Source organism: Thermothielavioides terrestris, chromosome 4 (genome assembly GCF_000226115.1).
Source record: "Thermothielavioides terrestris NRRL 8126 chromosome 4, complete sequence".
NCBI classification, from domain to species: domain Eukaryota; kingdom Fungi; phylum Ascomycota; class Sordariomycetes; order Sordariales; family Chaetomiaceae; genus Thermothielavioides; species Thermothielavioides terrestris.
In genome coordinates this window covers 2424294-2450442 of record NC_016460.1, presented here as the reverse complement: position 1 = coordinate 2450442, position 26149 = coordinate 2424294, and the positions used below count along the sequence as shown (strand labels likewise).

Sequence of the window (26149 nt, the reverse complement as noted above, 5' to 3'; positions counted from 1 at the left end):
GACTCGCCAGGTAGCCGGGGAGTACCAATCGGACGGGTCGGCTGTTCGGTGGCACTGCCCCTGGAACCTGGTTCGGTTGACGTCACCGCGATGAGAACCCGGCACCCCTGTTAACTATCCGCCGTGCAGCGGACATGGGAAGCTGAATTGTGCAGTTGGGCAAAGCGAAAGACAAAACATACCCCGAGACCAGCAACAAGGTTTGGGCTCTACACTCTCGCTTCCTTTCGCCTGGGCTACGTTGCTACGTTGCCAAATGCTCCAAAGTGCGCGCGGTAGGGATGAGGCCATGCCACGGGGTCGCCGACCGGCAAGCCGAGGTGAGGCGCTCGGTGAGTGGGGATTGAGCGGGGCGTTCGGAGGCAGCCGAGCTCCCCGGCCCGCCTGAATGCCGCCTGGGCGTGGCTGCCACGTAGCCGGCCGTTTTTTTCACATTTGCCGGCAACGCCACCATCAATCAGGCTTTTTTTGCCCAAAGGGTTTATTCAAATCTTTGCTGGCTTCGGGCAGGGCTTCGGGCAGGGCTTCGGGCGCAATCCCTTTTGCAGGTCGCCGCTCATTCGTGACGCGCGTTGACTCTTGCGCCAGTCAATGCCCAACAGCGAACTCTCGAAGCCAATGCTTGCAAGGGGCCTGCAATAAAGCAGGGACGGAGGAGCTATGCATGCTGCAGGATTGTTCGTATGATGGAACCGCGCAGGATACTGTGAACCATTGTAGATTGAGGTCTGACCTCCCTCCCTCCTGTAGGTCAAAATGCAACAACTTGCGCCGTTGCCACATTAGCTCCGCATGATCCCTGTCGGCCTGGAATCAAGTCCCGGCTGCTTGGGAAAGGGGGCGGCAACAACACCATGCTTCGTTTCTTCAGGGGTGAACCTCGCTAGGGCATCTTGTAAGCCACCGAGACCAACCTCGCCATGCTCAGTAACGACCCGTGGATCCTGCACTTTTCGCCCACTTCCCTGAACTTTCTCAGCAGCTCCACAATCACCGCTCCCTCATCCTGCCCGATCCCGGTAATCGCCACAGCGGAGAGCAGGACGCGAGCGCACACGGCAAACACATGCTGGTTCGACGTCCACCCGAGCGGTCCGTCCTCCTCTTGCGCAAGACCAATGAGACAGTTCAACCCCTCCTCCACCCAGCTCTTGAGGCAGCCGAACGACTGATCCTCGCCCGAGTGCCGTAGATCCGCAAAAGCTCGTCGCCACCTAGCCGTCTCCCTCACCTCGTCGATGAAGAGGTTCTGCTCCTCGGCGGCAAACAGCGAATCGTCGAAGTCCAGCGCCTTGCAAAGCTGTTTCTCGGCAGGCACCAGCTGCAGCGGGCCCGGCAGGGTGTACGCCTGGCCAACCATCCTGCACACAAGGCGCGCCCTGAACTCTTCCGACTCTCCAAAGCGCTCCCGCAGCCACCCGACCAGGCCATCCGCCGCGGCCGGGGCAACTGCGGCGGCACCAGTGAGAGCAGAGGCCGCGCTCGCGGCTGCCTCGCGGACTTCCTCGTCATCGTCGATCAGACCGTCGTAGAGTGCCGAGAGGACCGGCAGGTATTTGGAGTCCAAGCTGAGGCGTCTGGCGCCGCTGAAGAAGGACCTGAGGGCCACGGCCGCTGCGTATCTGGTGTCGAAGGGCTATCGCACATGGTTAGCTCGAAAAAGATCCCCTCAACCCCGTCGACGAGACTCACATTATCCACGTCCAAGCAATCACTTAGCATGTCTCCCCAGCTTCGGACCCTCCACTCCATGTTGTCGAGCTTGTCAGAGTCGCGGGATACAAAGACAGCCATGATGCTTCCGCTTGTCTCGATGATTGCATGTGACAAAGTCGGATTCATGTCTCCCTTCCGGATCTCACGCCACAACTGGTCCAGTCGTTCATCGCTCGGAAGCCGCGTAATGTCGTCGCGGCTGAGAATCTCGTCTATCAGTGATCCTAGATTCAACAGCGCCTGGGCTCGCACCTCAGGTGCGAGGGAGACGGCACAGCTCTCGAGATACAGATCGCATAGTTCTGATTCGGCACTCGGGACTTTCGCTTGTTTCCGCGCTTCGGGGATCTTTTCCAGCATCCGGGTTGCCGTGTTGGCGTCGTTCTGGATTGACTTTAAGAGATGTGTTCGCAGACCATCGATATCACCAATTGCCATGGCATCGTAGACCACCTTCAGGGAGGCGTGCATGTTGAGAAGAGCGGAGGAGGATCCGCGGCAATGCTCCGAAATGACTGGAGATAGTGCTGCTTTTGTCACATGTTCGCGACAGCCAAGGCTTGCGAGCACATTCAAGATCTCAAGATACGCGGCCTGTAGTTGTGCGCAATGCCTAAAGAGCTCAGTCTTCTGACCCAGCTCCTTCAGAACGGTCTCAACCGAAGCCGATTCTAGTAGCTCTTGTTAGTTTGACGAAAGACTTCCCTTATAAATGTGTGAGAGAATGCCCACCTGACTGGAGAGCGACGCCCAACTCCGCCTTGCGTTCGATGACAAATCGTGCGGTCAGCAGAGCACCATGAAGTTGGTTTGTCCTGGTCCCTGACTGGTTGAGGAGTCGACCGAGCTCCTTCGCCCAGTCTTCCTGCAGCAGGAACGAGCAAAGGGTTCTCGCGGCCATCTCCCGGACGTGCCAAAGTCGACTTCCGAGATACCCTTCAATGTGCTTCCGCAACTCGGACCGATGTTCTTCGGGAGGGCCTGCACGTCGGATGATGTCTAGCACTGGAAACACGGCCTCGGCTGCGCCGGATTGGGATCCTGGATCCAGCGTCTCATCGGCGGACCGGAGCAGACTTAGGAGGACGCCTGGCAGCGTAGGGTATTTGTTGAACGAAATGCGAACCGAGCGACCGTCCCAGCCCGATTCAATGGCAGCTTTATTTTCGCCTGTCCCGAGAAGAGAGTCGATAAGGCTCCTCAGGAGGAGAAGGCCACAGTTCCGGATAGCCCAGCTAACTCTGGTCAGCAGCGGTTTGCTGGCAGGTCAGGTAATTGTCCGACTTACACTTCGGATCTCAAACTGGTTGCGGCTAGATGAAGGGTCCTTGCCAAGTAGCCCTCGGCACGCTTGCTCAAGAGCGAGCTCCTGAAGATCTCCCTCAAGGAATTGAGGGCATGCACCTGGGGCAGATTTGACCCGTCGGTTTCGGACATCCGAACACGTTTTCTGCCAATCTTCTCGAGAGTCCCATAAACCTCGTCGAAGGATGGGGAGGCAGCGTTTGCAGAGAGGACAGCTGCGATGAGGGATGGGATCCCTGCTGACCTACGGGTAGTCGACGCTTGGGTCATAATGCAATCTATCGTTCCCTGCACGGGGTTAAAACGGGCGCGTCATAGCCAAGGATCCGGCAGTCATACCTGGTACCATTCACGAAGCAGATTCTCGGACTCGTCCATATCGGTGTAGACGCTCCGCACCTGCTGCGTAAGTTGGCAGCAGGTTGTGAAAGTGTAGGACACAGTCGAGAACGCCCCGCGGTGGCGTAGACTAGCAAGTTGCTCAAACGCTAGGTAGCCAGTCTCTCTGAAGACATCCAATGGCGGGAAGGGTACGCCTGGTGCTTTCTTCGACCTGAGGGTTCCCACCAAGAGGCGCAAGAGGTTGCTGTAACCGGTTAGGATAGAGACCGATGCGCCGTTTGGACGGATCTCATACCTCGATTCATGTACCGCCCTGAAGCTATAGCTCAACAAGTCTTTGGTGTCCAAGCCCTCAATATCCTCGAGCTCCTCTGGCAGATGACCCTCTGGGGAGTCATCGCAGAGAACATGCTGGACTGTGAGCCATATCTGCCGCGCGCAGAAAAAGACCCGCCGTTGTAGATGGGTAAGAACTTCGAGCTGGTCGTTGGAGTATACTCCTTTGGCTAGGACTCGCCACACGTAGCTGAGCGCGGTCAGTATCTGATAGTAATGCGCCAAGAGAATGAATTCAGCTTCGCATCTGGCAGCCTATACGCACCCAATAGCCGCGAAGTCCGCATGCACCGGACTCTCGATAGCAGCGTGACCCAAGTCCTCCTCCGCCTTGGATATCTTTGACTCGACTCTCTGGAGGATCTCAGAGAGCAGAGAGATTTGCGAGTCCCGGTCAGCCAACCAACTGCACAGAAGGCCTTGTGAGCGCGCAGCTCCGTCGCCATGGTCGGCTCGCCCAGTTCTATCAGCGAGCTTGCTGGCTCGGTCGCAAAATTGTCTGAGGGTGCCGAGGAGGTTGGCGGGATTCACCGCCTGTGCTTGAACGGTTTTCGGCCGAAGCAAGCTCAGCGCCGTAGCTGCGCTGTCCCTCACGTCGTCAAACGGGTCCAGCAAAAGGTCGAGAAGAAGCCGGATCCAGGTGGAGTTTGACAAGATGAGCTGTGCGATGTCACCATCGACCGTGTCATCGATAGCTCCGGCATGCTTCCCAACTCTGAGGAGCAAAAGCGTGGCTTTGACTGCTGTTATGTGTCGCTGATATGACGCTGTCGGTAGCAACTCAGTTTGCAGAAAGTTCATGTACCACCTCAAGAAAGCCTCGTGGCGATCAAGAATCTCTCTTGCTTCACCGACATCCTTTGGCGCAACCCCCGAGCCGAATTTCCTCTTGACAGGCCGGCCAATTCCCTCGCCTGTTGACTCGCAGGTTCGAAGACTTCGTTGGGCGACAGTCATAACGTTCTTTGCCCTCCTGATAAGGTTTTTGGTATGGCCAAGCACCTCATCACGGATGCTGGCATCATAGTCCGCATGGAACGCTGCAAGATGTGTCTTGAGAAGATCCAAGGCCACCTCGGAAAACGGTTTGGTAGTGGCTGGGGATGAAACCAACAAGGCAAAGGCGCTAGACCTGACAGACACAGAGGGATGTGCGAGCAGCTTGTCCAAGAGATTCCCTCGAAGGACGATGTTTTTAATTGCTGGCTGCTGAGACACGTCGTCGCCGCTTCCTGTCGGATTATTTACATTAGCAGAGTGCTTGCCCAGGTCTATGAGTCCATGTCAACTCACCAGGTTCCTCGACCAGCCCGTACTTCTTGCCTAGCTCGAGGGTGGTCAGCTGGAGGAGGAGGCCCTGGTTGCTGGGATCCTCAATGGTGCCAGTCAAGGGCTGGCCCCGATTGAACATCTCCAAGATCGCTAACGACGTCTCTCGATCTGTTTTGAATACTGGCGCGAGCACATAATTCTTGATGTCTTCAAGGATCTCCGGATTACGGGACAAGGCGTCTTGAAGCCACTGCCGCCAAACTTCGAGGGAGAAGCCTGGCGAGTCTGGCGCCGCTTGGCCCCGCTCTGCTATCATTAACCCTCGGAAAATGTGAACGAGACACTTGCCGGCTAGCGGGCAGACGTAGGGAAGGTCCATCCAGGAGAAGAGCTGAAAAGCGAAAGATCTCCATAAGGGCAAGCTTGACAGGTTGGCCACGGATGGCTCTACCTCCTTGTATTTCGTGGCGATAGCCGTAAGATCAAACGCCCGCTTGTTCAAGAAGTGGTCCAGACACTGAAGGCCTGATTTTGTCAATTGCCGCGGCGACTTTCGGGCAACGATTGAGACGAGCGTTTCCAGGATGTGGTTCTTCACCGATTCCCCCGTCTCAGGCACCGGATTGGATGTCGAGGAAGCCACAAGCAGGTCCAACACGAGCCGCAAGGCCCGATGAGGATCGTGCTCGTACCACTCTAGGTAGAAGTGGAAGAGCTCTGCTGACAGGCTCTCATTGGAAGCCCACAGCCTCACGGCTTCATCACTCGACTTGGAACATTGCTCGACAAAGCTGCAGAGCTTGACACAAGCATGGCCATTGCCGTGGTACTGCCTTGACCGGGACGCTTCCTGCAACAGTTTCCGGAAAATGGCTTCGGCCACCCTGCGCCGTGTTAGTCACGGGTGGAACCCTTGGACACCTCGGAGACTCACAGTGGCTGATCGGCGAGAGGCTGGCTCACAAGCCATTTGGTGATGGTGTTTGCATTCTCATACACGCCGGCATCAGCTCCAGCTACAGAAGCGACGATGTGGCTCGGGATCTCTCGGGACGCTTCCATGCTTAATGGGCTCCCAATTTGGTCGAGGGTTTGCGTTGTTGATCAAACTGATAAAGTTTAACGTTCACTGCCAAAATCAGGCAGCAGGATCACGGTCATCGGCCATAGGGCCGGCCGAGCGCATGCAAGGAAACAACGAAGGAGAAATTTTGGGGATTTCGAGACGGCTAGGTACGTACCGCGGCTCGAGCTTCACCTTCACACCTTGAATGTTCACCGTTAACCACCGTTCACCGCGACCCAGGTCTGGTTAGCTTCATTCTGTCAGCCCAGCCTGCGCACGGACCCTCTTCCCATCCTTGTAAATTTTTGTTCCTTATCGATCGGTCACGGCTTGCAAGCCTGGCTTGGCTCACTCAGCAGGCTCTTCCACAGCGCAACACCAGGGACGAGAAGCACTGGGGGACGAGCCGCAGGCGACCCCCAATCACACAGCGCATAACATATACCGTTTCGTTCTTGTCAACTTACTATCTTCTCTTTAATCGACTTTTCATTCTGCCAAGATGTCCATTTGGGATGCCCTGACGGGACGCAAGTCCTCCTCACAGACCCCGTCATCGAGCGCGCCATCTCCGCCATCAGCGCCCGCGACCACCACTGCCTTCCAGCCGACCCCCTTCGACCCTACCACCGCCCAGGGTGTAGACGCCTTCCTCGGCAGCTCCTCCTTCGCCGACCCCTCACAACTACACCCACTCGCGGGGCTGAACAAAGACACACTAGAATACCTCACCCTTGAAGACTCTGCGCTCTCGGAACTCCCCGGCTCGCAATCAGTGCTGCCGTCGCGCGGCTTCACAGACGACCTCTGCTACGGCACCGGCACAACATACCTGGCGGGCCTGACGATAGGAGGCGCGTGGGGCCTGCAGGAAGGCCTGAGGAAATCGGTCGGGGCGCCGCCCAAGCTCCGGCTGAACGCGGTGCTCAACTCGGTCACCCGGCGGGGGCCCTTCCTGGGCAACTCGGCGGGCGTGGTGGCCATATGCTATAACTGCATCAACTCCTACATCGGCTACCTACGGGGGAAGAATGATGCCGCCAACACGATCGTGGCTGGCGCCCTCAGTGGCATGCTGTTCAAGAGCACGAGGGGGCTTCGGCAGATGATGATCTCGGGCGGTATCGTGGCATCTGTGGCTGGTGTCTGGGCGGTACGTTATCCGGTTCTCTTGGTCTGTATTCGAAGTCTGGCGGTTTGCTAACGCTGAAGTAGATCGTCAGAAGGGCATTCTTCCATGGCGAGCCCATTCATGCCGAGGCTCGCGCACATTTGTGAACGAATAGCTGGATTTGCGACGTCATGCACATCAACCCGATAGTCTGTCTCTCTTTCACTACCGCATTTCACCCTTTAATCTACAGAGAGCAGCAATCTTCCACAGGGGCCGGTTTGTGTGTATATATGTCCTTGGGGGACTCGAGGTGTACGAAACATGACTTGGGGGCGAAGGGACGGGTATGCATAGCGCACGGTATCTCTCCTCCCCGTGAAAATTGTACAATAGTGGCTTATAGTCATAGAGCGCCCTGGTTGAGCGCAAAGGCATGTGCCGAGCTTTCATCATCCGAGGGCGCAGCTGTTGGGGCCATCAACGAGCTCTGGTTGCTCATGTGTCAGTGGAAAGAGCGGACTGATTGCGAACCACTACAGAAGGCATATGGTTCACTGCATGGCTACTTGATGAGTGTGCCATGTCCTCATTTGACTAGGTATTTGAGAAAAGATATCATCTGCCTTCTCTCGTCCGATCTTTCAAGCACTGCAATGCTCAGCTGGCAAGCAATAGTGCCTCTCACATGTCACAGGATCACGATCACGCCTGTCCCGGTCAGTTTTTCCCCTTCTTTCCCCTTCTCTTCTGCCACATGCTACAGATGCGCTCACACGGCCTTTCGCACTGGGTCTTCCTCTTCTTCTTTCCTGGGAGCCTGTTTCGTCGCCTTGAGAACACGCGCCCGAGATTTCTGAAAGGTCAAACTTTGGAGGAAGGAGACCTGGTGCTTTCTGAGTCCTTTAGCTACAGCTTGGACTACGCTCCCCTTGAGCTTCATCCTCCACGCCTTCCCAACCCCTTTGTCTCTTCTTCTTAAACCGCTTGAACCTGAAATCACTACTCTCTTTCATATTCTCTCCTTCTTGCCGCCGTCTCCGTATCCCGGGGTCGCGATGCAGAGCTCAACCCAAGTTGAGGAAGACGCCGATTTGAGCGCAGCCAAGGAGATGATAGAAGAATTCGTCTCGCTGCGAGCCAGTCGCTGGAAGGCGAAGCAGTTCAAGATCCCAGCCAAGCACGCAGTCAAGATAGCCGCCATGTGCTGGGACCTCAGCACCTTCCTGGCGATGGGGCCCGGATGCCTCCTACCTAACGTCTTGGGCGGCTATGTCTTTATTCCATATGACGACAGCACAGACGGTCTCCCTCCAGATCTTTTGGAGCGCTTTGAGAAGCTTGGCCGCTGGATCAAAGATCGCAAGAACCGCCCGACCATCTTTCAGATGGACACATTACTCGAGAAATACGTCGATGAGATGTGCTTCTGGGAGTTCCTGGACGGCGGCGATGCTTCGAGGGTTGATTTCCACGGGAAGGTAAGCGGGAGAAAGCAGGCGCTGTCTGGGTACCACTGAGCCAGCTAGCTGACTTATCTCAACTGCACAACCAGATCAAGCTCCTCGCGAGACACCGCGTCTCAAAGGGCGGCTTCGAGGTGGTGCCCAGCAAGCCACTTCACGCGCAGTTCGGATTTGTTATCGGAGTTGTCACTGAGTCAGGGCGCATCAAGAAGGAGTGGCGTTGCCTCGACTGGGGCTGCACCGAGAACGAAGTCGCCCGGGCGTTGGACGCATTCCCGAGGGACCAATATCCGCTTCAAAGGGTGGCGGACCGCCAGGTGCGGGTTCTGGAGAGTATTCACGGCCCGGAGGCCAAGGAAGCGCAGGATCTCATTCAGAAGCTGAGGTCCCAGGAACCCATTAAGGACGGCTCGGAATGGTCCTACTTTCTGTGTGACGCAGACAAGGACAAGATCTGCTGTGAAGCCCACCAATGGATAACGCTGAGGCAGCCAAACGACGTCAAGTTGATGAAGCGCTTAGCCATGGAGCGGAGCACATGGCCGACCATCGTCCGGGTGAGTCCATTGCCGTTGCCCAGAAGGCACCTTCTCTGCTGTTCAGGCTGCCACTGACCGGCATACACTACAGCGCTGCCATATACGCCACTACGAGGCCGCCCTCAAGATCGCCAAGCTGCAGTATCTCCAGCGTCTGCACGTCCAGCTCGTTGAGACGGCGGCATTGGAGGGCAATGGCAAGACGGGAAGCAATGCTCCGATGGAGGCTAGTCATCAAGCCGTGGGTTAGGCGCAGCACCCTGAATCGCAGTCGCTGGACTGGCTTACTTCGACACGAGGTTGCTTTCTTCGAGGGGTGGTGTTGAAGGAATGACAGGGCGGCTTCATAACGCATTTACATCGCGAAGGAGTTGGACGAAGCGAATGGCGCTCGGTTCTTGAGCTTCTAGGGGAAGCTAGGCTTCGATTCTTCGCAGCCTCAGGACATGTTTTAGCTCAAGCAGCTTGTGCTTCCGTGGTTACCCAGCTGTCTACTTCTCAGGCGCAGTTCCCGACACATGCGCTGCCTTGAATTCAATTCTGAGGAAGATGATGAAAGGGACGGCTCACCAAGGCCGGTAGCCCCAACTGCTGGTGTTTCTTGAGGCTGGTCGAAGACTATCGGGGGACTGAGAGCCAAGCCAACAATGTGCAACCGTGGACGCTTTTTTTTTCTGGCAAGGCATCCATCTGGAAACATCGCTAAGGTCTAGAGGTAAGGTACGTGTAAGGTTGGGATGGTAGGAACATGGAAGATTGGGATAATCCCGCTTGGAAAACGGAGCTGCCAAAGTTGGCTATCGTTCTCTCGCGGCGTGCCTTCCTGGACTGCCACAACTCTCCAGGCTCTACCAGGTACCTGAGCGGCCGTTTTGCAGCAAACTGGGGCATCCATCTCCAACTTCCAATTTCTACCTATTTCTCTGCCCGGCCAGTCGGTAGTTGAACCTTCAGGTCGTCAACATTCCACATCAACAACAGCACAAAGCAGGCCGGCGTTCGGAAAACAACACAGCTTCGAAAATGTGCCTCCCGTGCTTCGCCTTCTCCAACGCCCAGTACGAGCGTGGAAATCGCCCACCACCTCGACAGTACCAATACGTCTGGAACGGCCAGGCTTGGGTTCTCTGTTATGCGGTAAGTCAGGTTGTTTGAATCTGCGTGCTTTATATTCTCTGGTGGTCAGTACAACCCGGGCCTCCATGACCTGGCAAATCATTTCGCCCCCTCCCACACACACCCGACATCCAGCAACCCTTGGCTGTTGCGGCAGTGGAGATGTGGAAGCCCGGCAAGTGTTCCCCTACAGAAATCTAGCGGTTGAGGGTCCCGGCTTCCAATCGAGCCCTTCACTCCGTCCCATCTCCGTCTTGCTCCTGTCTCCCCGCCCGGCCTGGCTCTATCTTCCCCCCTCGTCTTAACATCGACTCGTGACTTCCCACCAAGCACCTTCCTCGGAGCCAAACTTCGACCCCGCCCTTCCTTATTTTTGTCACGCCCTCATTTGTTACCCAACCAAAGCCTTGCCCAGGGTAGCCGGCCGCGATCAATTCGACATGCCGGGCAGGAATGAACCCAAAGGCAAAGCCAGCCGGCGTGCGCACGTCACCGACGGGGAAAATAGCCCGCCTTCACAACACGCGTCACCTGGCCCGAGCAATCGTGCTCGCCGTTCGTCACAGGAAAGCCCCGAGCCTTCCCACAATTCATCCGCCTCACAGAATCGGTCGCGTCCCAATGCTGAAGGCAATCAACCGACTGCCCCAGCTTCGGCTTCGGCTTCAACTTCATCCACCCCAGCTGTCACCGCATCGCACATTCCTGGCAATCATTACAGCGGACTTCCAAACGTTGTCCCCCAGCACTTCGGCAATCTTGGGGCCTTTGTCTTCCATCACCACGGGAATCCCACAGCGCAGTTTGCACAGCCGGCCCTGAACACATTCAACATGGCGAACCAGCCACCTCCGGCGCCTGCGCCTATCAATCCCCCCGATGAACTGGGCCCGCCCCCTCCGCCCCCTCCGCCACCCGCAATTCCACCTGTGGTCAACCCGTTTGGAGTTCACTTTCAGCCCCAGGTCCCCGGCACCGAGAGGGGCCCTATGGTCCACCAATATGTGCCCAGACACGATCCTTACCCGGTTGCTGGTCCCGCAATGTGCTACCCTAGCCAGCAAATGCCCGCTTACACGGTCAGTATTGTGACCGAATTGGCGATGGTTTCGGACCAGCGCGATTGAGTGGCCGCTCCAGTCTTCGCTGCATTCTATCCGGACATACTTGATGCTTTCATTGTGGAACAGCTAGCTAACATACGTATCTTCCTAGGGGGCTGCTGTGCCAATGCAGCCGCTGCCTGTCGGCGTCGCTCCTATCACGGCGCCAGTGAACCCCATCGTGATGCAGGCAGCGCCGATCTCCCAGCCGATGATGATCCAGAACCAGGCAGTGCCGGGTGGTCCGCCGGTCATGCTGCCAGGCCCGGCTCGGCCGATCCATATGCCAGGTAATGCTATCATGGCTGGGTTGCCTGCCCAGCCGCCCGTGCACGTTGAGCCTGCCCTGGGAGTTGGCTTGACACCCAACGAGACGGCGGCCCAGAACATCCGGATTGCACAGAATAACAAAGCATACGAGCCACAGAATTTCAAGCCCGCTGACCCCGACCCGTACCGCCTGTACTGGTTCCGCGAGCTGAACGGTCACTGGGCGGTCTTCCCCCGTCGCCAAATCGATCGGCTCAATGCACGCTGGTATCGCACCGATGAGGGCGTCTTCTACGCTGTCCGTCTTTCGGATTGAAGCAGCTTACGAGTGCTTACTGCACCGCTCTCGGTGAGTTAGTCACCCGTACTCAGCTCTCGTGTTGTTTTAGGTACTGATAGAATGTCCCAAGTTGAGTCGACAACCATCTCTCAATTTCTGCGGCCCGTCTGCTCGTTGGCTGCAGCAGTGCGGACCCCTGGCTGCCCGCCATAACTGCCCAAGCCATCAACGAGCGCATACATCTGGAGCTTTCCTTGGCAGGATTGGGAAGTTAGATTGGGGCATCGGGCTTGGAAGAGCTTTGTGCCGCTTCAGTGGTCATCAGGGCTTGATTGCGCTTGGAGAATGGATCTGCCTGGGTTTCGGTTCTCGTCTTGCGTTCTTCTCGGTGCTGGAGGATGTAGGGTATGCCGCTTTTCGGAGAAATGCTCACTTCTCATTACATTCAAGTTGATTTGTACATGCCTTGTTCGAACATGGGCTGTGCGTTTCCCAAGACAGACTCAGGGCAGGCAAGTTGGTGACATTGTTAAGGATGTCGTTGCAGGAAGTGGATGAGGCTGAAAGCCGCGTTCACATGTCAGCACCAGAACCTTGTCCAGGGGCTGGCTTGGCATCCCACCCCTGGCCCTGGTCAGACACAGGCGGTATTTGGGTGGAGCAGCTGCGTGCTCAAGATTGGTCCCTGATGACGAGCACGCCAAGACTCCAGCACCCAAATCTGGAAATGCAGTTCGGGATCCCGCTTCGTCACCCCACCTTCCTCGGTGTCCCAACGATATCCTAGCAACATTGTTACAGTACTATTAACTTTCCCTGCTTAGAACGGATCCATTCACACGGATTCACATTCCAGCTCATTCAATATATATGCACACGCTCACACGGAGAGAAAGACCACCATCACAACAGACAACCGAATCCCGCATCCCTCCAAGATGCTCATCATCGGCCTAACCGGCTCCATTGCCACAGGCAAATCCACCGTCTCGGCCCTGCTCTCCCAGCCGCCCTATTCTCTCCCCATCATCGACGCCGACCTGCTCGCCCGCCAAGTCGTCGAGCCCGGCACGCCCGCCTACCGGGCCATCGTCGCCCACTTCGGGCCCTCCACCCCGGACCTGCTCGTTCCCGCCGACAGCGAGAACGGCATGCCCGAGCGCGGGCCGCACGGCAAGGGCCGCCCGCTGAACCGCCCCGCGCTGGGCCGGCGCGTGTTCGGCGACGACGCGCAGCGCCGCGCCGACCGCGCCGTGCTCAACGCCATCGTGCACCCGGCCGTGCGCCGCGCCATGCTCCGCGCTGTGCTGCGCGCCTACTTCCGCGGCGAGAGGGCCGTCGTGCTGGACGTGCCGCTGCTGTTCGAGAGCCGGCTGGACCGGTTCTGCGGCACCGTCGTGGTCGTCGCCGTCCACGACCCGGCTGTGCAGATGGAGCGGCTGCGGAAGAGGGATCCGCATCTGAGCGCCGAGGATGCGGAGAACCGCGTGCGGAGCCAGGGGGATGTGAGGGACAAGGCTAGGAGGTGCGAGGCGAGAGGGCCGGGCAGGGGCGTGGTGGTGTGGAATGACCAAGGGAAGGAGGAGCTGGAGGTGGAGGTGCGCAGGGTGATGGATGAGATTGACAGGTCTAGTCCGCGCTGGTGGAGCTGGCTGCTCTGGGCGTGCCCGCCGGCTGCGGCTGTGCTAGCGGCTTGGGGGTTCTGGAGGAATACGCGGCTTAACCGGGCTTGGGAGGACCAAGAGCGGAGGGAGAGGGCCAGGTTGTGACTTGGTCGGTCCGACGACGGGATGGTGTTGTTGTTGTTGCTGCTGCTGCGTGGGTGGTTCTATTAGTGCTCTCCGGGCGGGTGCTCTTCCTCCTTTTGGCGGCCAAGCGACTGCTGCGAGTTCACACCCGCAAGCACCACTTTTGAGGTGCTGCTTATTGGGCGGGAAGCGGCCATTCCATCTCTTCTTCATTGCCTGGCCCTCAATTGACCTGTTCTTGATCCCACTGAGGATTCGCCATTGATGCTTTGGTCAAGGTCTGCACGCTGCAACATCCTCCTCCCTTCACCCGACCTTCGAGAACACCGGTTCCCTTCCAATACTGCACACCGAGAGCCTGCGCACGCTCAACGCCATCTACTAGCTTCCAATTGCCGCGTTACTGCACGACGGCATCATCAGCCACCAACATTGGCGACTTGGTCTCTGCCTTCCGGGCTCACGTCCAACCTTCCTCAGCTTGATTCTCATTTCCATCCCAGTCATCACCATGCCCCCACATTCGGTGTTTGAGTGGATGGTTGGGCAGAATCTCCCCAGAGGGGGGCAGAAGCCGTCTCGAAGAGAGTCCATCCGGGTTGAGTTGTCCACGGATGATGAGACCGACACCGATTCCATCACTGTCAGCTATCCCCGCAACCGGCCCGCGAGAAGAAAGAAAAAGCAGAAGAAGAGTAAGGTAGCCAGCCCTGCCCCGGAAAAGAGGGTCAGCTTCGAGACAAAGCCGCTCAAGTCCGCCCTGAAGAAACCGCGCGAGCCGGTGTCGGAGGAGGAGGCATCGTCAGAAGATGATTCCAGCTCTTCCGAGAGCAGCGAGGAGGAACCTGCGCCGAAGCCCAATAAGAGCAAAAAGAAGGCCAAGAAGGCAGAGAGCGGCAACGGCGATTCCGGGTCTGAGACCAAGACGCATCATAACTGCGCATGCGCTTGTTGCGCGGCCGGCCTGATGCTGTTGACGAAGATGGAAGAGATGTCCAAGAGTCGTAGAAGCAGCGAGACCACGTCAGCGGATGAAAAGGGGACGGCCCATAAGAAGGGAAACAAGGACGGGGAGAAGAGCAGTGGGGACACTGTTGCAAGCAAGAAAACCGCGAACAAGCAAAAGAAGGCCGAGACAGAGGAGGACACCGACACATCTGCAGTCGAGACATCCACGGAGTCCGAGTCGGAGCCAGCAAAACAGGGCAAGCGGAAAAACAAGAAGAAACGCAATGCGTCATCTGGGGCTGAGCCTGATTCGCCCAAAAACGACAAGCAGAAAAACAAGAATGACAGCAACGAGAAGACCGGAGGAAACGAGTCAAAGATGAACGGCAAGGACGAGAGTGAATCCAAGAAGGGCGGTAGAAATTCCAGTGGCAACAACGCCAAGGAGCAGGGCACCGAGTCCAAGAAGATTGACACAGCAGACGAGAAGAGGCTGGAATCTGAACAGCATCCCCACCTAATCATGCCGGTCCGCGAGCGCAGCCTCAGGATGGAGCATGTGGTGGAGGACCCGGCTCGGGATGCGCCTCCCAACGCTTACTTCGACAGCGATCGCAACATCTGCCGAGTCTATCATGGGCCCTACTGGGGCTACCCATACGGCCAGCCTCATCCGTCAGGAGATCCTCCCGTTCCCCCTTATCGTGCTCCTCCGGTTCCCCCGTATCCTGCTTCTGGCTGGGTCCCAGTGCCCGACGCCCAGGCGATGCCTGGTCGACGTTCCAGCGGAGAGCAACTGCCACCTGGTTTCCCTCCGCCAGTCAGACCTCACCCGGCGTACCCGCCGTGGCCTGCGCAGCCGTACGGCCCATTTCCGCCGGGTCCGCCGCCGTACGGCAGCACAGCCCATCCACCGATGATGGGTGTCTCAGGGATACCGGGCAGCCCGACCACGGAGAAGCTGCGGCGCGATGGCTTTTCGCTCAGCCCTCTCATGGGAACCTCAAGACTGGACCACTGGGAAAGGGACCACAGTAAGAGCGGTCACCAAAAGTATCAACCCTTCAAGTCTGCCAAAGGCAGCGGCGTTCACTGGAGTACTCCGGAACGCAAATGGGAGAAGATGTCCAGCGCCAAGGGCAAGAACGGCTCCGCGCCCGGCTCCAACAACAACAACAATAACAACAACAACGGCACCGGCAGCAACACGGGCGGCCAGAAACAAGATAATACCAACAACAACCAGGACAACAGCAACGACAACAGCAACTGGGGCGCGCAAGACGGTAACAACAACGACAACAACAACAACTGGCAAGGCGGAGACACCGCCGAACCACAGCCCTCCTCCCCCAACATTCACCCCACATCGACCGTGAGCATGCCCGGCAGCTGGAAGAACTCCCCTCCACACCAGAGCAGCGACTGGCGGGACTTCACCGCGGCGCAGGGAACTCAGAATTGGTAAGGGCGGCGCAAAAGCGGGGTGGATTGGTCATGTCTGCCCATCGCCATGCCTCTGGAGGTCCGGCTGCCCTTCCGCTGCAGCGTGGGCAAGTGGGCAAGCAAGCACGCGCCCAAGCAACCAAGCAAGCAAGTTAGCAAGCAGGACATGGCATGGTTATGGGTATGGTTGCGGGCACAGAGGAAGGGGGACGGTTCGACAGGACAGCGTGGTTTACTACTGCTCAACCGGTCGGTCGGTCGGTCCTACGGAAGAAGAGACGAGCAGGCCCGCCGGGATTGACGGAGAGCTAGGCCACGCATGCCTGTCCTCCAGCCTGCTGATCTGACTATATCCAGGTGTAAGGGAAAGAAGGGACGGTGATTTGGGCGGGTTAGTTGTTTTCAGTCTTTCCACAGAAACCCGGGGTGAGTGGAGTGGTACAGGAGGGTCGGAGGTATCCCCGAGCTTCTGCTTTCTTTCTGTTGCTTGGTTGGGCGGGTTTACTCTGTTTACGCTCCGATGGAGGAAGATTTGACGACGCGAGCATTGGTTGGCATTTCCTCTCTCTCTCTCGTGGACTTCTGTTCTCGCCGGAGGTGGGGAGTTGACAAGCAAAAGGGATCGTTGATCATGGATCAATACGGAGGTTCTCTTGAAGCGTCCAGAGGGAGGAATGGGACAATGGTTGATGTGAAGTAACCCACAAAGATGTATCAGAATAGCTCTACAACGCCTTCCGAGGCTAGATAATCAGAGGTTGACCTACGCTTCCTTGCTCCACTAGCACGACTCATCTCAGCGAGAGAGGCTTCGTTCTCCTCGAGGTTCGGAACGCTTTCAACACTCGTCTTTCGGGCCATGGGATAGACACCATCAGTTAAAGACAACGCGGATTTAATTGAGTGGCGTTGAACTGCATCGTAAGTCCAGTGCTCGGGGCAAGCATCAAACGAGCTATCATAACTGCACTAAGCAAACCCATTTTCCAGGGAGCATCCAAGCCGCAAGTCGGAGTTTCAACACCGGGACATTTGCTGGAAGACAGCGGACAAAGGATTAAGCCCGTCGACAGAAACGCAATTTTTTTCTCCCTCTCCTCCCGCAAGCATAAGAATAGTGGGATACCAATCTGAAAATCAACCACTATCGAGCGCATACCCGACAAGGGCTGGCGGCTCCTGAACCACCATCGCGTAAGGCCCACCCGTTACTCCTCCTCATCGGATTCCTCCTCGGCCTCGGCGAGCCAAGTGAGGAAGGGCTCAGCAGCCTTGCGGACCTTCTTGGAGGTGGCCAAGTCGACGTACTTCTTGGATGCCTTGGAGCCCCACTTGGTGACGACCTCCTCCGAGATGAGATCGTGGTGGTAGTAGAGCTGGAGGATCTTGACGATCTTGTCGTACATCTCCGGATGATCGCCACCAAGATGGCCGATGAGACGCTCGGTGCCGCCAAGGAGGGCCTTCTCGTGACGCTCAGACGAGACGAGCTAAAACGACAATCAGCACGTATTTCTCGAATGAATGGGGTGTGGGATCCGAGCGGGCGATGTTGGCTTACCCTCTTCAGCATACCGGCACGCTTGCCAATCTGGGCGCAGATGTTCTCGTTAAAGATGGTCTGCACCAAGACGAGAATGGTGCGATGCTTGGTCTCGATGCCAAGCTCCTTCGCCTTGAGGTAGATGTCGATGTCGTCAACATCGTCAACGCCGCCCTTCTGCTCGGCCTGCTCCTGGATCCAGGTACCCAGCTGGTCGTAGACGGTGTTGCCACCGCCCTCGCCCTCCTCGTCCTCATCCTCGCCGTTCAGAACGAGCTTCTGCTTGAACTCGCCAGGGAGTTGCTGCTGGCGAGCCTTGACGGCTTCGGCGCTCATGTCCACAGCCCACTCGTCGTCCTTGACCTCGACCTTGGCGGTCTCGAGACCCTGCGCCTCGGCCTTAATCTTGCGCGTCAGGGCGTCGTCGCCGCTCTCGATGCCCTTGTCGTCGGCGGTGGGGGAGGCGTGATCTGAGGCGTTGTCATCGCCTCCGGAACCGTTCTCGGCATCGGCCTTGCCGTTCTGCTTGGCCTTGCGAGCGGCCCGACGCTCGGCCTTGTCCTTCTTGGTCTTCTTGGGCACGTTCTTCAGGATGAAGCCGCTGAGCTTCAGGCGCAGGTCGACTTCGGAGCGCTGTCCGCAGGCCTTGCAGTCGAGCAGGATACGACCGTCCTTGATATGGACGTCCGTCTCCGGGTTCTTGCACTTCTTGCAGAGGACGAACTTGGTAATAAAGCCGTCCAGGAGCTCCTGGAGCTTACTGGCCTCGTGCGCGCCGTTGATGATCCAGCGGTCATCGGGGGGGTCGAGATTGGTCTGTGCACCAAGTTCGAAGCCGAAGTACTTGATCAGGTAAGATCCAGGGCGAGCCAGGGACTGAGCGACGCCGCTCAAGTTGACAACGACCGTCTTGATGCCGTTACCCTTGCCTTCGATCTTGGTCTGAAGGCGCTCCATCTTGTAGCGATAGAAAGGGTCGCTGACATCGCGGCGGACGTTGATCAGAGAAGCCATGGTTGCGGTGTTCAGAGCTCGAGAACTTGTGTGCTGTCAGGTTGTGGCGGGCCGAAGCAGTTGGATCGGGCGTCCTGGAACGTGGAGGAAGTCCAGAATGGCCTAGCAGAGCAGACTGGGCGCGGGACGATCGAGAAGGGCGGAGCGAGACGGGGCGGCGTCAATGGGACTTTAGAGGCGGCGTTGACATAGGGTAGACCTGATGGCAGTCGGAGGCATGCATTAACGCTGAAAGACGACGAGCCGGAGGATCCTTCAACCGTCAGAACTGATATTGGGACAGCGAGGTCTCCACGCTATGCGGAACGGACGCAGCTCGAGCGGGGGAGTGTGTCGGAAGACGGCGTCCTGGTCGTGCTGATACATAAACAACGCTTTGTCGCGTATCGGACTTGATTGTGGTATTTTGGTAGATCGGCAGGGCCGTGTTGTTGGTTGAGTGCGATGAACTTTGCTGTGTAGCGGCCGCTCAGGTTCAGGTGTGCGAAATTTTTCGCTCGAGGGATGCTTCGGAGTTTGGGTGTTGCGGAAGCCAGGTAAGCGGGTGGAACCGTGGGAGGATTTTTGACTGCCCAGTGGCGAATAAGGCAGCTGGGTCGCAGAGGCGCGAGGTGCAGTTGTGGCTTTGATGGCTTCGCTTCGGGTGTTCAGAGACGACGATGGAATTGAGGGTGGTTTGACTTTTAAACAGGAAGCGGAGAAGTGGGTGTTGTCAGAAAGGTTTTCTAGCGCAAGCTGCGGAAATGGTTGGGAAATCGGGAAGCCGGGAGGTTTGGTGGAGAAGGTGTGAAATCAGGCACGAAGTCGGGTTGGCTTCAGCCTGAGGCGACAATAACAAGCGTTCCTTGTTGGTCATCCTCATTGTCTCCACCCCCGCTGCAGCAAAGCAAGCAACTGCCCCGAGACTCCACAGCCATGCACGGCAGCCACACCAGGTTTGCCCCCGACTCCGCAACTGTGGACGGCTCCGCCTTCCTGACTCGCTCAAGGTACGCAACAGACTGCCAACGAGCAAACAAAACCGGTGTTCTTCGCCCTATTTCTTCCTGAAACAAACAAAAGTGGAAACGGGCGAAACTGGGCGTGCTGTCAATCATCTCCACCAAACAGTGACCCAAGGGAGCGCAGAGTGGGTGCTGCGTACAGCGTACACTGACTCACAAAGGCGTCTGGAAGTGACGGGGCCTGGAGTCAGGTACTGAGGCGGGAGCTTTGATCGGTAACTCAACTGACCCGAGAAGTGATGGTCCCATTGCATGCTTCACGGTCAGTTGCCATTAGTGGCATCTAACTGCCAACTGCAGCGATACATTGTGGTGACCGGTGTGGCCAGCGTCGTAAAGAATCTTTGCAGTTTCCTGGTCGGAAGAGAGCAGAGGGATGGGCATCGATAGGCATTGACTTCCCAGGGCGCCAAATTGAGCGAGTCTCCAGCCGATGACAGCATCGAAGTTGAAGATATCATTGACAAGAATATTCTGCATGCCCAGCAGCCCATGTCTGTGTGGTTGAACTGAACGGGTCCTTGGTCGCTCCTGAATATGTCAGTATCGCAGATGATATTTCGAGACGAGAGGGCCATGAGTGATCAACCGGTTACGATGCAAGCTGGAACGTTTCATTTCCTGAGCAACAAGAGCTTTTCTAAGGTCATGAAGTAGTCCCATCTTGACCAGAACGAGCTGGCAGGGAAGGAAGTGACGCTGACGGTGTTGCTTATGGTTATGATCAAGAATGCAATATTGTACGAGCAGGGGATAGCTATCTCGAGTAGACAAACTCGCAGACCAGATTAGATGACTCTAGCCTAAAAGATATTCCCCTTGGCCCTCATTTTTGGGCATCTTACATGGATATCTTCCTGGCTAACTGTGGCAATATCACTTGCCCCTCGCGCGGCCTGTTGACACCTTTCTGATTTCACGTCATTCGGCGGGATCAAGCTGGACGGCCCTTACTCGCATTCCTTTGCAAGGTCCAAGGGCACAAACCGGAGCAGGCATCTCTGTCCCGCGGGCCGCGACGAGATCAGCTGGTCCGACATTTCCATGTCCCCGGGTGTCATGGTAGCGTCCGGCAGCGTGGTGAACCTCGAGTACACGGCCTGGAGCAGCATCTTCATCTCGGCGAGCGCGAGGCTAGACACACATCACACAGATCAGTCAGCCAGCCAGCCAAGTAGAGCACCGTAGACTTAGACGTAAACGTACTGCTTGCCAATACACCCCCGACCGCCGTTCGCAAAGGCAAAGAAGAGCCGCTTCCTCTCGGCGTCGCCCTTGGGCTCCAGCCACCGCTCGGGATCGAACCTGTCCGGGTCGGGAAACACGGCCTCGTCAATCCTGTGCACCGAATAGGCCTGGCAGCTGACCGTGGTCCCCTGCGGCAGGAAGAAGCCGTCGACGGTGCGGCCGCCCGCAGGCACGTAGCGCGGGAGGGACATGGGGATGGCGGGGAAGCACCGCAGGCCCTCGGTGACCACGGCGTCGAGGTAGGGCAGCTTGTCGAAGCCGGCGCCCGGGTTGGCGAGGAGCTCGGCCTGCAGTTTCCTCTGGTAGGGCATCGACCGTGGCTGCGAGAGCTCCCACATCAGGAAGCAGAGGGCGTCGCCGGTGGTGTCGATGCCGGCGGCCATGTGGTCGAGGCATTCGGCGGCGATGTCGAGGTGGTCGAGGTGGAAGCTGGGTCCCTGGAGGCGGTCGAGCAGGGTGAAGGGCGCGGCGTCGGTCCGCGCGCTTGTGTCGAGCACGAAGTCGTCGGCCAGGGGTGTCTCCCGGGGCTTGGCAAAAAGGTAGAGGATCTTGCCGAATATCTTGTGTGCTGTCGGCCAGTAGTACTTGAAAAGCCGGTCTGCAGCATGGTTAGGATTAGAGTAGCGAGCGGTTCAGGCCAGATGCGCTTACTTTGCAAACTGTTGTCAAAAGTCACCTCCCGCATAATCTCCTCATCCTTGCCGCTCTGCAGAGAGTCGGTTCCATTGGGATGGAACAGATGATGGGTAACGCAGTCGAAAGCGTATGAATGGAGACCTTGATACGGAGCTGGATTAGGGGGTGGACGGGCAGTCCCATAACCGATGGATGCTTACATATCTATGGCATTCTGTCAGCAACTCTCACACGCCGTTATCGAGGACAACGTACATAAAGATCAAGACTGCCACCCGCCGAGCGGACGCACCTCCTGACAAAGTTTGCCGCCCGCTCGGCAATGCCATCGAGGGACTGCGGCCGGACAACGTTGGTATTGGCGTAGCGGTCCGCCAGGATACGCTTCCTTTTTGCGTGCTGGCGACAAGCCGTGCGATGTCAGCTCAGGGCTAGGGAACCTTATCACTCGGCTAGAAGGAGGGTGGAGAGGGGGAGGGAGGGGGAGGGGGGAGGCGAGTCCTTACATCCTCCTTATTCAGCGTGGTAAACATTGTTCTGCGCCCGCACACCGTCAGTCCCAACATCGTTGACCACCCACCTCATCGGATTTTGATATACCTTCGCCCGTAGACTTTGAACAAGTCATAGAATTCCGTCTTGTCGTAGCCGCTGCCGCCAGAGCAGTAGATCTCCTTCACAGCCGCCGCGGAGGCGAAGGCAATCTCAGAAGGGGCGATGCGTACAGCTGGTCCATACTTCAAATGCAGATGATGGATGTACCGTGTCCGGTTTGCCCTGAACTCGTGCCATTTCAAGACCAAAGACGTGAACTTGGCATGCCAGGGCCCCGGGATCTTGTTGAGTGGCGAGGCAAGGGCCCGCCGGAGGGCGTGGGCGGCAAGGAGGGCCAGGCTGAGGCCGAGGAGTAGTGGTGAGAGCATGGTATAAGAAGGGTTGTCTATTCCGAGGTGTTATCTCGCCATGTCGGTGTGGATTTTGGGCGGAGCACACTAAGAATCTGGTGCATGACTAGAGACTGGGCAACTAGTTCGGAGGGGCAGCCGGCGTGCACGGACCCGTGATGGCCGATATCAGGGCCGAGGCCCCGATGACCGGGTTCGGAAAGCCTGTGACCTATTTATGTGGAGTATGATCCGGCTCATGAATTGCTGAAGTTCACCAGGCAAGGCAACACGGACTGTAGAGAGTCCCCATTGTGGGCTGCGCGGATCTGCACGGCATAATTGCGAACACAAGCTTGGACAGCCAGTTAACGCTAGCCCCAGGTCCGGACCCCTCCCGGCACAGCATCACAGCCGTAACAACCATCATTTACTGCTTGTTCCCGCCCACCAGGTTCTTCAGCCACGACGGCGCGCTCAGCCCGACCTGTGCTTGCGGCGGGTACTGCTTGCCATCCTTCTCAACCTTGGGCTCGCATGTGCACCACTGGTCCTCGGGCACGTTCGCGAAGACTGACGGAACGTGGTTGCCGCAGCCACGCCAGGTCTGCTTGGCTGTGGGACATGTTAGTATACACTACACCTCGCCCGGTATGTATCAGAAGCGGGAGGCTCACAGCAGGTCGGGCACGTCGCACTCATGCACATAGTGACGGCGATCCCAGTTTGGGGTTTGATGAGTTTGCTGTGATTCTGAGCTGATATATTGCTGCGGTTTAGCTGGGAGGTTTCAGGATGAAGAAACAAGATAGCTGCCGAAACCGAAATAAGCCAGATAGTCTACGAGGTGGCCTGACGGGATGGGCTGTCATTTCTGGGGAAGACGAGTCGCCGAATGTCGACAGCACCCGATCAACGGCCCCACCATCGCAATCGCCGACCGGGAAGCGGGGCGGCGAGCACTCGTATTTTACGGGCAGGGAGGACGAGTTCGCTGATTGTACATACAATACAGGTAACTTTGGCTGATTCGTCTCCGTAATTACAACAGAGCGTTCCCCAATCCCTTGGGTCCCCGAGACCCGCGACACCCGCCCGGCTTTACTTTTCGAGCTCGGCCAGAAACCGGGCCACCCGATCGGCGAGCCACTCTTGTCCGGCGGGATTATCCACGCGGTGATTAGCGCCGGGAATCAGCCCACTGAGGTCGCTAGCGATGCCCGGCTTGCAGAAGCTCTTCCACCTGTTGACAAGCCCCATGACGTCAGTGTCGGCGGGCACCCACTCGTCCTTCTCGGACGGGAGAATCAACACCGGCTGCTCCAGCCTGCCCCAGACACTCTCCAGCTTCTCGTCCGGCAGGTCCGAGGAGAAGTAGTCATCGTCGCCCCTGCACATCTCTCGACATCAGCAACCTGCGCTGTCCCCAAGTAGTCAATAATAACAAGAGGACTCACCCAACCCCCGCCAACGAAGCCCACCGATACGCAGTAACCGGACTCCCCCTCCACCCGCTCGGCATCTCCCCCGTCGCCATGACCTCCCCGCCCCTGCCCTCCCTGACCATCCGCTCCGCAACCCTCAACGCGGCTTCCACCTCGCGCTTATCCTCGGTCATCCCAATCGCCTCGCGATCCGACACCGGACCCTGCAGCACCAACCCATCCACCTTCAACCCCTCCCCCTCCTCCGCCCAGCCCTCCCGGCCCTGCTCCCCCTCCCCCCCAGCTCCCAGCCCCCCTGGGCCTGCGGCGCCTGCGGCGCGCACCACGTACTCCAGACAGTCCTGGCAGCCGGTGCTGTGGCCCATGAGCACGACGCGCCGCGCGCCGACGAGCGGCCCGCGCAGGTGCCGCACGAGGGCCGCCAGCTCGCGCGCGTCCTGCGCGAGCGAGCCGTAGCCGAAGGCGCTGAAGGCGCTGGTGAGGCGCGCCTCGAAGACGCGGTAGCGGGGTGCAGGGCTGCCGCTGGCGGTAGCGGGGGTGTTGTTGTTGTTGTTGGAAGAAGAAGAGAGGTAGGTGGCCAGATGGCGCACGTAGGGGATGGTGTGCGGGCCATCGCCGAGGCCGCCTATGAAGACGAGGACGTTGGGTGGTGGTTGGGTGGATGGAGGGCTGGCCTGGGCGTCGTAGTCCGGGAGATGTTCGTATGCTTGGAGGGGGTGCGCGGGGGAAGAGGTGGAGGAGGAAAGGGGGAGGTAAGAATGAACCTTGACGGGGTAGGGAGGGGGAAGAGTGATGCTGGATGACATTGTTTGATGTTGAGTTAGGTGAGGAGGACGTACTGTGATCCGGGGATGTTGGGGTCTCAGTTCGGGGGTGTTTGCGATCAAGAAGTCGAAGGTGCAGTTGCAATGGTAACGACGGTGAAGCCCAATAACGCTGGGTAATTATCCGTACATCGAAGCTCGCAACTTTGTTAGCGGTAAAATACCAAACAATTCAGCGCAGCATGGAGACTCAAAGCTCCCACATCGCCCTTCGCCGATTGTGCAAATACAAAGAAGTCAAGTTCGAATGATGAAGCTCATTGGACACCCCATGCGGCAACCGCAGCTTGGGAAAGGCTTGCAACAATCGGAGGGCCGCACAGCTGGCCTCCATCTCCAGCTCCGGCACGTTTTTTCCGGGGCTGTAGTTACCTCTTCTCCCGAACCTGGAGAACAGCTTCTCGGGGGATGGAAGCGGACGACGGAGTTTAGGACCAAAAGTGTTTATGACGCGCTTACCACGTCCAAACTGCCATCTCTGCACGTTCTGAGACTTGAGCGCTAAGATGCTCCAGCTTTTGTAGTGCACATACAGCCGGCCGGCGCTGTATCATAACGGTTGGCCCGCTGATGACTGCGCTGTCGCCATTCTGAAAGACAGAACTACAAAGTACAGTGCGCAAAAGTAAACACACCAGGCCTTGACGGCTCAGCTAGGTGCCTAACCTCGGAGTTCGCAGTTGATCCAAGCCAAGTCGGGCAAAAGTTAGGCGAGAACACCAAGCCTCTCCTCCTCCAGACAGGCTCGAACTGTCAACCTCCTGATTGCTTAACTAAGCGTACTTAGTAACAGTCAGACGCGCTAGCCAATTGCGCCATGGAGGATTGGTGGCTGTTGATGGTCGGCGGTGCGGGGGAACGGAACTTGACGGGCGGACACAGGTGGATCCAGACACCAGAGCACCCCTGAACATGGAAAGACGTCCTCCATACTCCATGCACAGGAAGCGATTCCGTGGCCCGCGGTGGAAGTTGACGAAGCTTGCGACGAGGCTCGCCTTCTTCATCAGCCCGCCGCTTTCACGGTGCTGCGGCCGGCATGCCTAGCATCCGGGCCATAGATGGACACGAGTCGGCGCATGCGATTTGTGACATTACCCAGATTCCCGCGCCCATTGCAGAATGGCTAACCGAAGCTGTGCCGAAGAGCAAAGCGGTTTGCTCGGACAGAATGTCGTGGTCCTCGCCAGAGAGCCGCTTTGTGGTTGTGCCATTCAAGTGTGGATTCAAATAAGGAGAGCAAGCCCTCTAGATCATCGTCAGCTGCAACACTAGGTGCTTACACACTTGCCCTCGGCAGCGGCCAAAACGAAACTGGGCGTGGCAACAGACGGAAGGGGAAACAAATGTAAGGAACTGAAATGAAAACGGAAAGAAAAGGGCAAAAAAAGGTAAAAGAAAGAGAAGAACAAGAAAAATAAAAAGAAAAAAGAAAAGAAAGAAAGAAAGCCAAATCTGAAAGGAAAGAAAGGAACCAAGCAACAAGA

The 26149-nt window shown here is 57.5% G+C and overlaps 11 protein-coding genes and 1 non-coding gene across 12 annotated transcripts; 5 read left to right on the top strand and 7 right to left on the bottom strand.

The window, feature by feature from the left end:
- Positions 1 to 839: 839 nt before the first annotated feature.
- Positions 840 to 6185, bottom strand: THITE_2119371 (uncharacterized protein). The gene is made up of 9 exons (XM_003655509.1): positions 5906 to 6185; positions 4993 to 5855; positions 3965 to 4931; positions 3659 to 3889; positions 3361 to 3607; positions 3005 to 3309; positions 2449 to 2951; positions 1693 to 2387; positions 840 to 1636 (listed from the first exon to the last, which is right to left on the bottom strand). Exons 1-9 carry the CDS (start codon positions 6031 to 6033, stop codon positions 884 to 886), a joined length of 4692 nt encoding a protein of 1563 aa, XP_003655557.1. The 5' UTR covers positions 6034 to 6185; the 3' UTR covers positions 840 to 883.
- Positions 6186 to 6424: 239 nt separating this feature from the next.
- On the top strand, positions 6425 to 7660 carry THITE_2080212 (uncharacterized protein). Its single transcript, XM_003655508.1, has 2 exons — positions 6425 to 7190; positions 7253 to 7660. Exons 1-2 carry the CDS (start codon positions 6540 to 6542, stop codon positions 7313 to 7315), a joined length of 714 nt encoding a protein of 237 aa, XP_003655556.1. The 5' UTR covers positions 6425 to 6539; the 3' UTR covers positions 7316 to 7660.
- A 157-nt stretch (positions 7661 to 7817) lies between these two features.
- Positions 7818 to 9504, top strand: THITE_2119363 (uncharacterized protein). The gene is made up of 3 exons (XM_003655507.1): positions 7818 to 8629; positions 8704 to 9171; positions 9245 to 9504. Exons 1-3 carry the CDS (start codon positions 8207 to 8209, stop codon positions 9401 to 9403), a joined length of 1050 nt encoding a protein of 349 aa, XP_003655555.1. The 5' UTR covers positions 7818 to 8206; the 3' UTR covers positions 9404 to 9504.
- Positions 9505 to 11631: 2127 nt separating this feature from the next.
- Positions 11632 to 12113, top strand: THITE_2119362 (uncharacterized protein). The gene has a single exon (XM_003655506.1). The coding sequence runs from the start codon at positions 11674 to 11676 to the stop codon at positions 11956 to 11958; it is 285 nt and encodes a 94-aa protein (XP_003655554.1). The 5' UTR covers positions 11632 to 11673; the 3' UTR covers positions 11959 to 12113.
- Positions 12114 to 12705: 592 nt separating this feature from the next.
- On the top strand, positions 12706 to 13691 carry THITE_2080210 (uncharacterized protein; the record flags this gene model as incomplete). Its single annotated transcript, XM_003655505.1, has 1 exon — positions 12706 to 13691. The coding sequence occupies exon 1, from the start codon at positions 12861 to 12863 to the stop codon at positions 13689 to 13691; it is 831 nt and encodes a 276-aa protein (XP_003655553.1). The 5' UTR covers positions 12706 to 12860.
- A 1824-nt stretch (positions 13692 to 15515) lies between these two features.
- On the top strand, positions 15516 to 16187 carry THITE_2119361 (uncharacterized protein). The gene has a single exon (XM_003655504.1). It carries the CDS (start codon positions 15535 to 15537, stop codon positions 16084 to 16086), a length of 552 nt encoding a protein of 183 aa, XP_003655552.1. The 5' UTR covers positions 15516 to 15534; the 3' UTR covers positions 16087 to 16187.
- A 755-nt stretch (positions 16188 to 16942) lies between these two features.
- Positions 16943 to 19245, bottom strand: THITE_2096633 (uncharacterized protein). Its single transcript, XM_003655503.1, has 2 exons — positions 17626 to 19245; positions 16943 to 17554 (listed from the first exon to the last, which is right to left on the bottom strand). Exons 1-2 carry the CDS (start codon positions 18619 to 18621, stop codon positions 17273 to 17275), a joined length of 1278 nt encoding a protein of 425 aa, XP_003655551.1. The 5' UTR covers positions 18622 to 19245; the 3' UTR covers positions 16943 to 17272.
- A 1229-nt stretch (positions 19246 to 20474) lies between these two features.
- On the bottom strand, positions 20475 to 21852 carry THITE_2119356 (uncharacterized protein). The gene is made up of 4 exons (XM_003655502.1): positions 21765 to 21852; positions 21525 to 21713; positions 20832 to 21471; positions 20475 to 20759 (listed from the first exon to the last, which is right to left on the bottom strand). Exons 2-4 carry the CDS (start codon positions 21556 to 21558, stop codon positions 20576 to 20578), a joined length of 858 nt encoding a protein of 285 aa, XP_003655550.1. The 5' UTR covers positions 21559 to 21713; positions 21765 to 21852; the 3' UTR covers positions 20475 to 20575.
- A 160-nt stretch (positions 21853 to 22012) lies between these two features.
- Positions 22013 to 22549, bottom strand: THITE_2119352 (uncharacterized protein). The gene has a single exon (XM_003655501.1). The coding sequence runs from the start codon at positions 22430 to 22432 to the stop codon at positions 22091 to 22093; it is 342 nt and encodes a 113-aa protein (XP_003655549.1). The 5' UTR covers positions 22433 to 22549; the 3' UTR covers positions 22013 to 22090.
- Positions 22550 to 22886: 337 nt separating this feature from the next.
- On the bottom strand, positions 22887 to 23101 carry THITE_18559 (uncharacterized protein; the record flags this gene model as incomplete). The annotated part of the gene is made up of 2 exons (XM_003655500.1): positions 22887 to 23008; positions 23071 to 23101. Coding segments are annotated over 2 exons (153 nt in total), but the record flags the coding sequence as incomplete, so codon positions are not given.
- A 393-nt stretch (positions 23102 to 23494) lies between these two features.
- Positions 23495 to 24644, bottom strand: THITE_44080 (uncharacterized protein; the record flags this gene model as incomplete). The annotated part of the gene is made up of 3 exons (XM_003655499.1): positions 23495 to 23783; positions 23851 to 24101; positions 24162 to 24644. 3 exons carry the CDS (start codon positions 24642 to 24644, stop codon positions 23495 to 23497), a joined length of 1023 nt encoding a protein of 340 aa, XP_003655547.1.
- Positions 24645 to 25392: 748 nt separating this feature from the next.
- Positions 25393 to 25487, bottom strand: THITE_t111. Its single transcript has one exon. It is a non-coding gene; the product is annotated as a tRNA-Asn (tRNA).
- Positions 25488 to 26149: the final 662 nt, after the last annotated feature.

Bases quoted from the DNA above. Each gene is read 5' to 3' on its own strand.
- THITE_2119356 (XM_003655502.1), bottom strand. From the start codon at position 21,558: ATGCGGGAGGTGACTTTTGACAACAGTTTGCAAA. The intron at 21,472-21,524 runs GTAAGCGCATCT...ACCATGCTGCAG, and splicing joins TTTTGACAACAGTTTGCAAA to ACCGGCTTTTCAAGTACTAC. The intron at 20,760-20,831 runs GTACGTTTACGT...ATGTGTGTCTAG, and splicing joins CGGGGGTGTATTGGCAAGCA to CCTCGCGCTCGCCGAGATGA.
- THITE_2119363 (XM_003655507.1), top strand. From the start codon at position 8,207: ATGCAGAGCTCAACCCAAGTTGAGGAAGACGCCGATTTGAGCGCAGCC. The intron at 8,630-8,703 runs GTAAGCGGGAGA...CTGCACAACCAG, and splicing joins GGGTTGATTTCCACGGGAAG to ATCAAGCTCCTCGCGAGACA. The intron at 9,172-9,244 runs GTGAGTCCATTG...CATACACTACAG, and splicing joins CATGGCCGACCATCGTCCGG to CGCTGCCATATACGCCACTA.
- THITE_2119361 (XM_003655504.1), top strand. From the start codon at position 15,535: ATGATGGGTGTCTCAGGGATACCGGGCAGCCCGACCACGGAGAAGCTG.
- THITE_2096633 (XM_003655503.1), bottom strand. From the start codon at position 18,621: ATGGCTTCTCTGATCAACGTCCGCCGCGATGTCAGCGACCCTTTCTAT. The intron at 17,555-17,625 runs GTAAGCCAACAT...TTGTCGTTTTAG, and splicing joins GTGCCGGTATGCTGAAGAGG to CTCGTCTCGTCTGAGCGTCA.
- THITE_2119362 (XM_003655506.1), top strand. From the start codon at position 11,674: ATGGCTGGGTTGCCTGCCCAGCCGCCCGTGCACGTTGAGCCTGCCCTG.
- THITE_2080212 (XM_003655508.1), top strand. From the start codon at position 6,540: ATGTCCATTTGGGATGCCCTGACGGGACGCAAGTCCTCCTCACAGACC. The intron at 7,191-7,252 runs GTACGTTATCCG...ACGCTGAAGTAG, and splicing joins CTGTGGCTGGTGTCTGGGCG to ATCGTCAGAAGGGCATTCTT.
- THITE_2119352 (XM_003655501.1), bottom strand. From the start codon at position 22,432: ATGCTCTCACCACTACTCCTCGGCCTCAGCCTGGCCCTCCTTGCCGCC.
- THITE_2119371 (XM_003655509.1), bottom strand. From the start codon at position 6,033: ATGGAAGCGTCCCGAGAGATCCCGAGCCACATCGTCGCTTCTGTAGCT. The intron at 4,932-4,992 runs GTGAGTTGACAT...ATAATCCGACAG, and splicing joins CGGGCTGGTCGAGGAACCTG to GAAGCGGCGACGACGTGTCT. The intron at 3,608-3,658 runs GTATGAGATCCG...AACCGGTTACAG, and splicing joins AGGGCGGTACATGAATCGAG to CAACCTCTTGCGCCTCTTGG.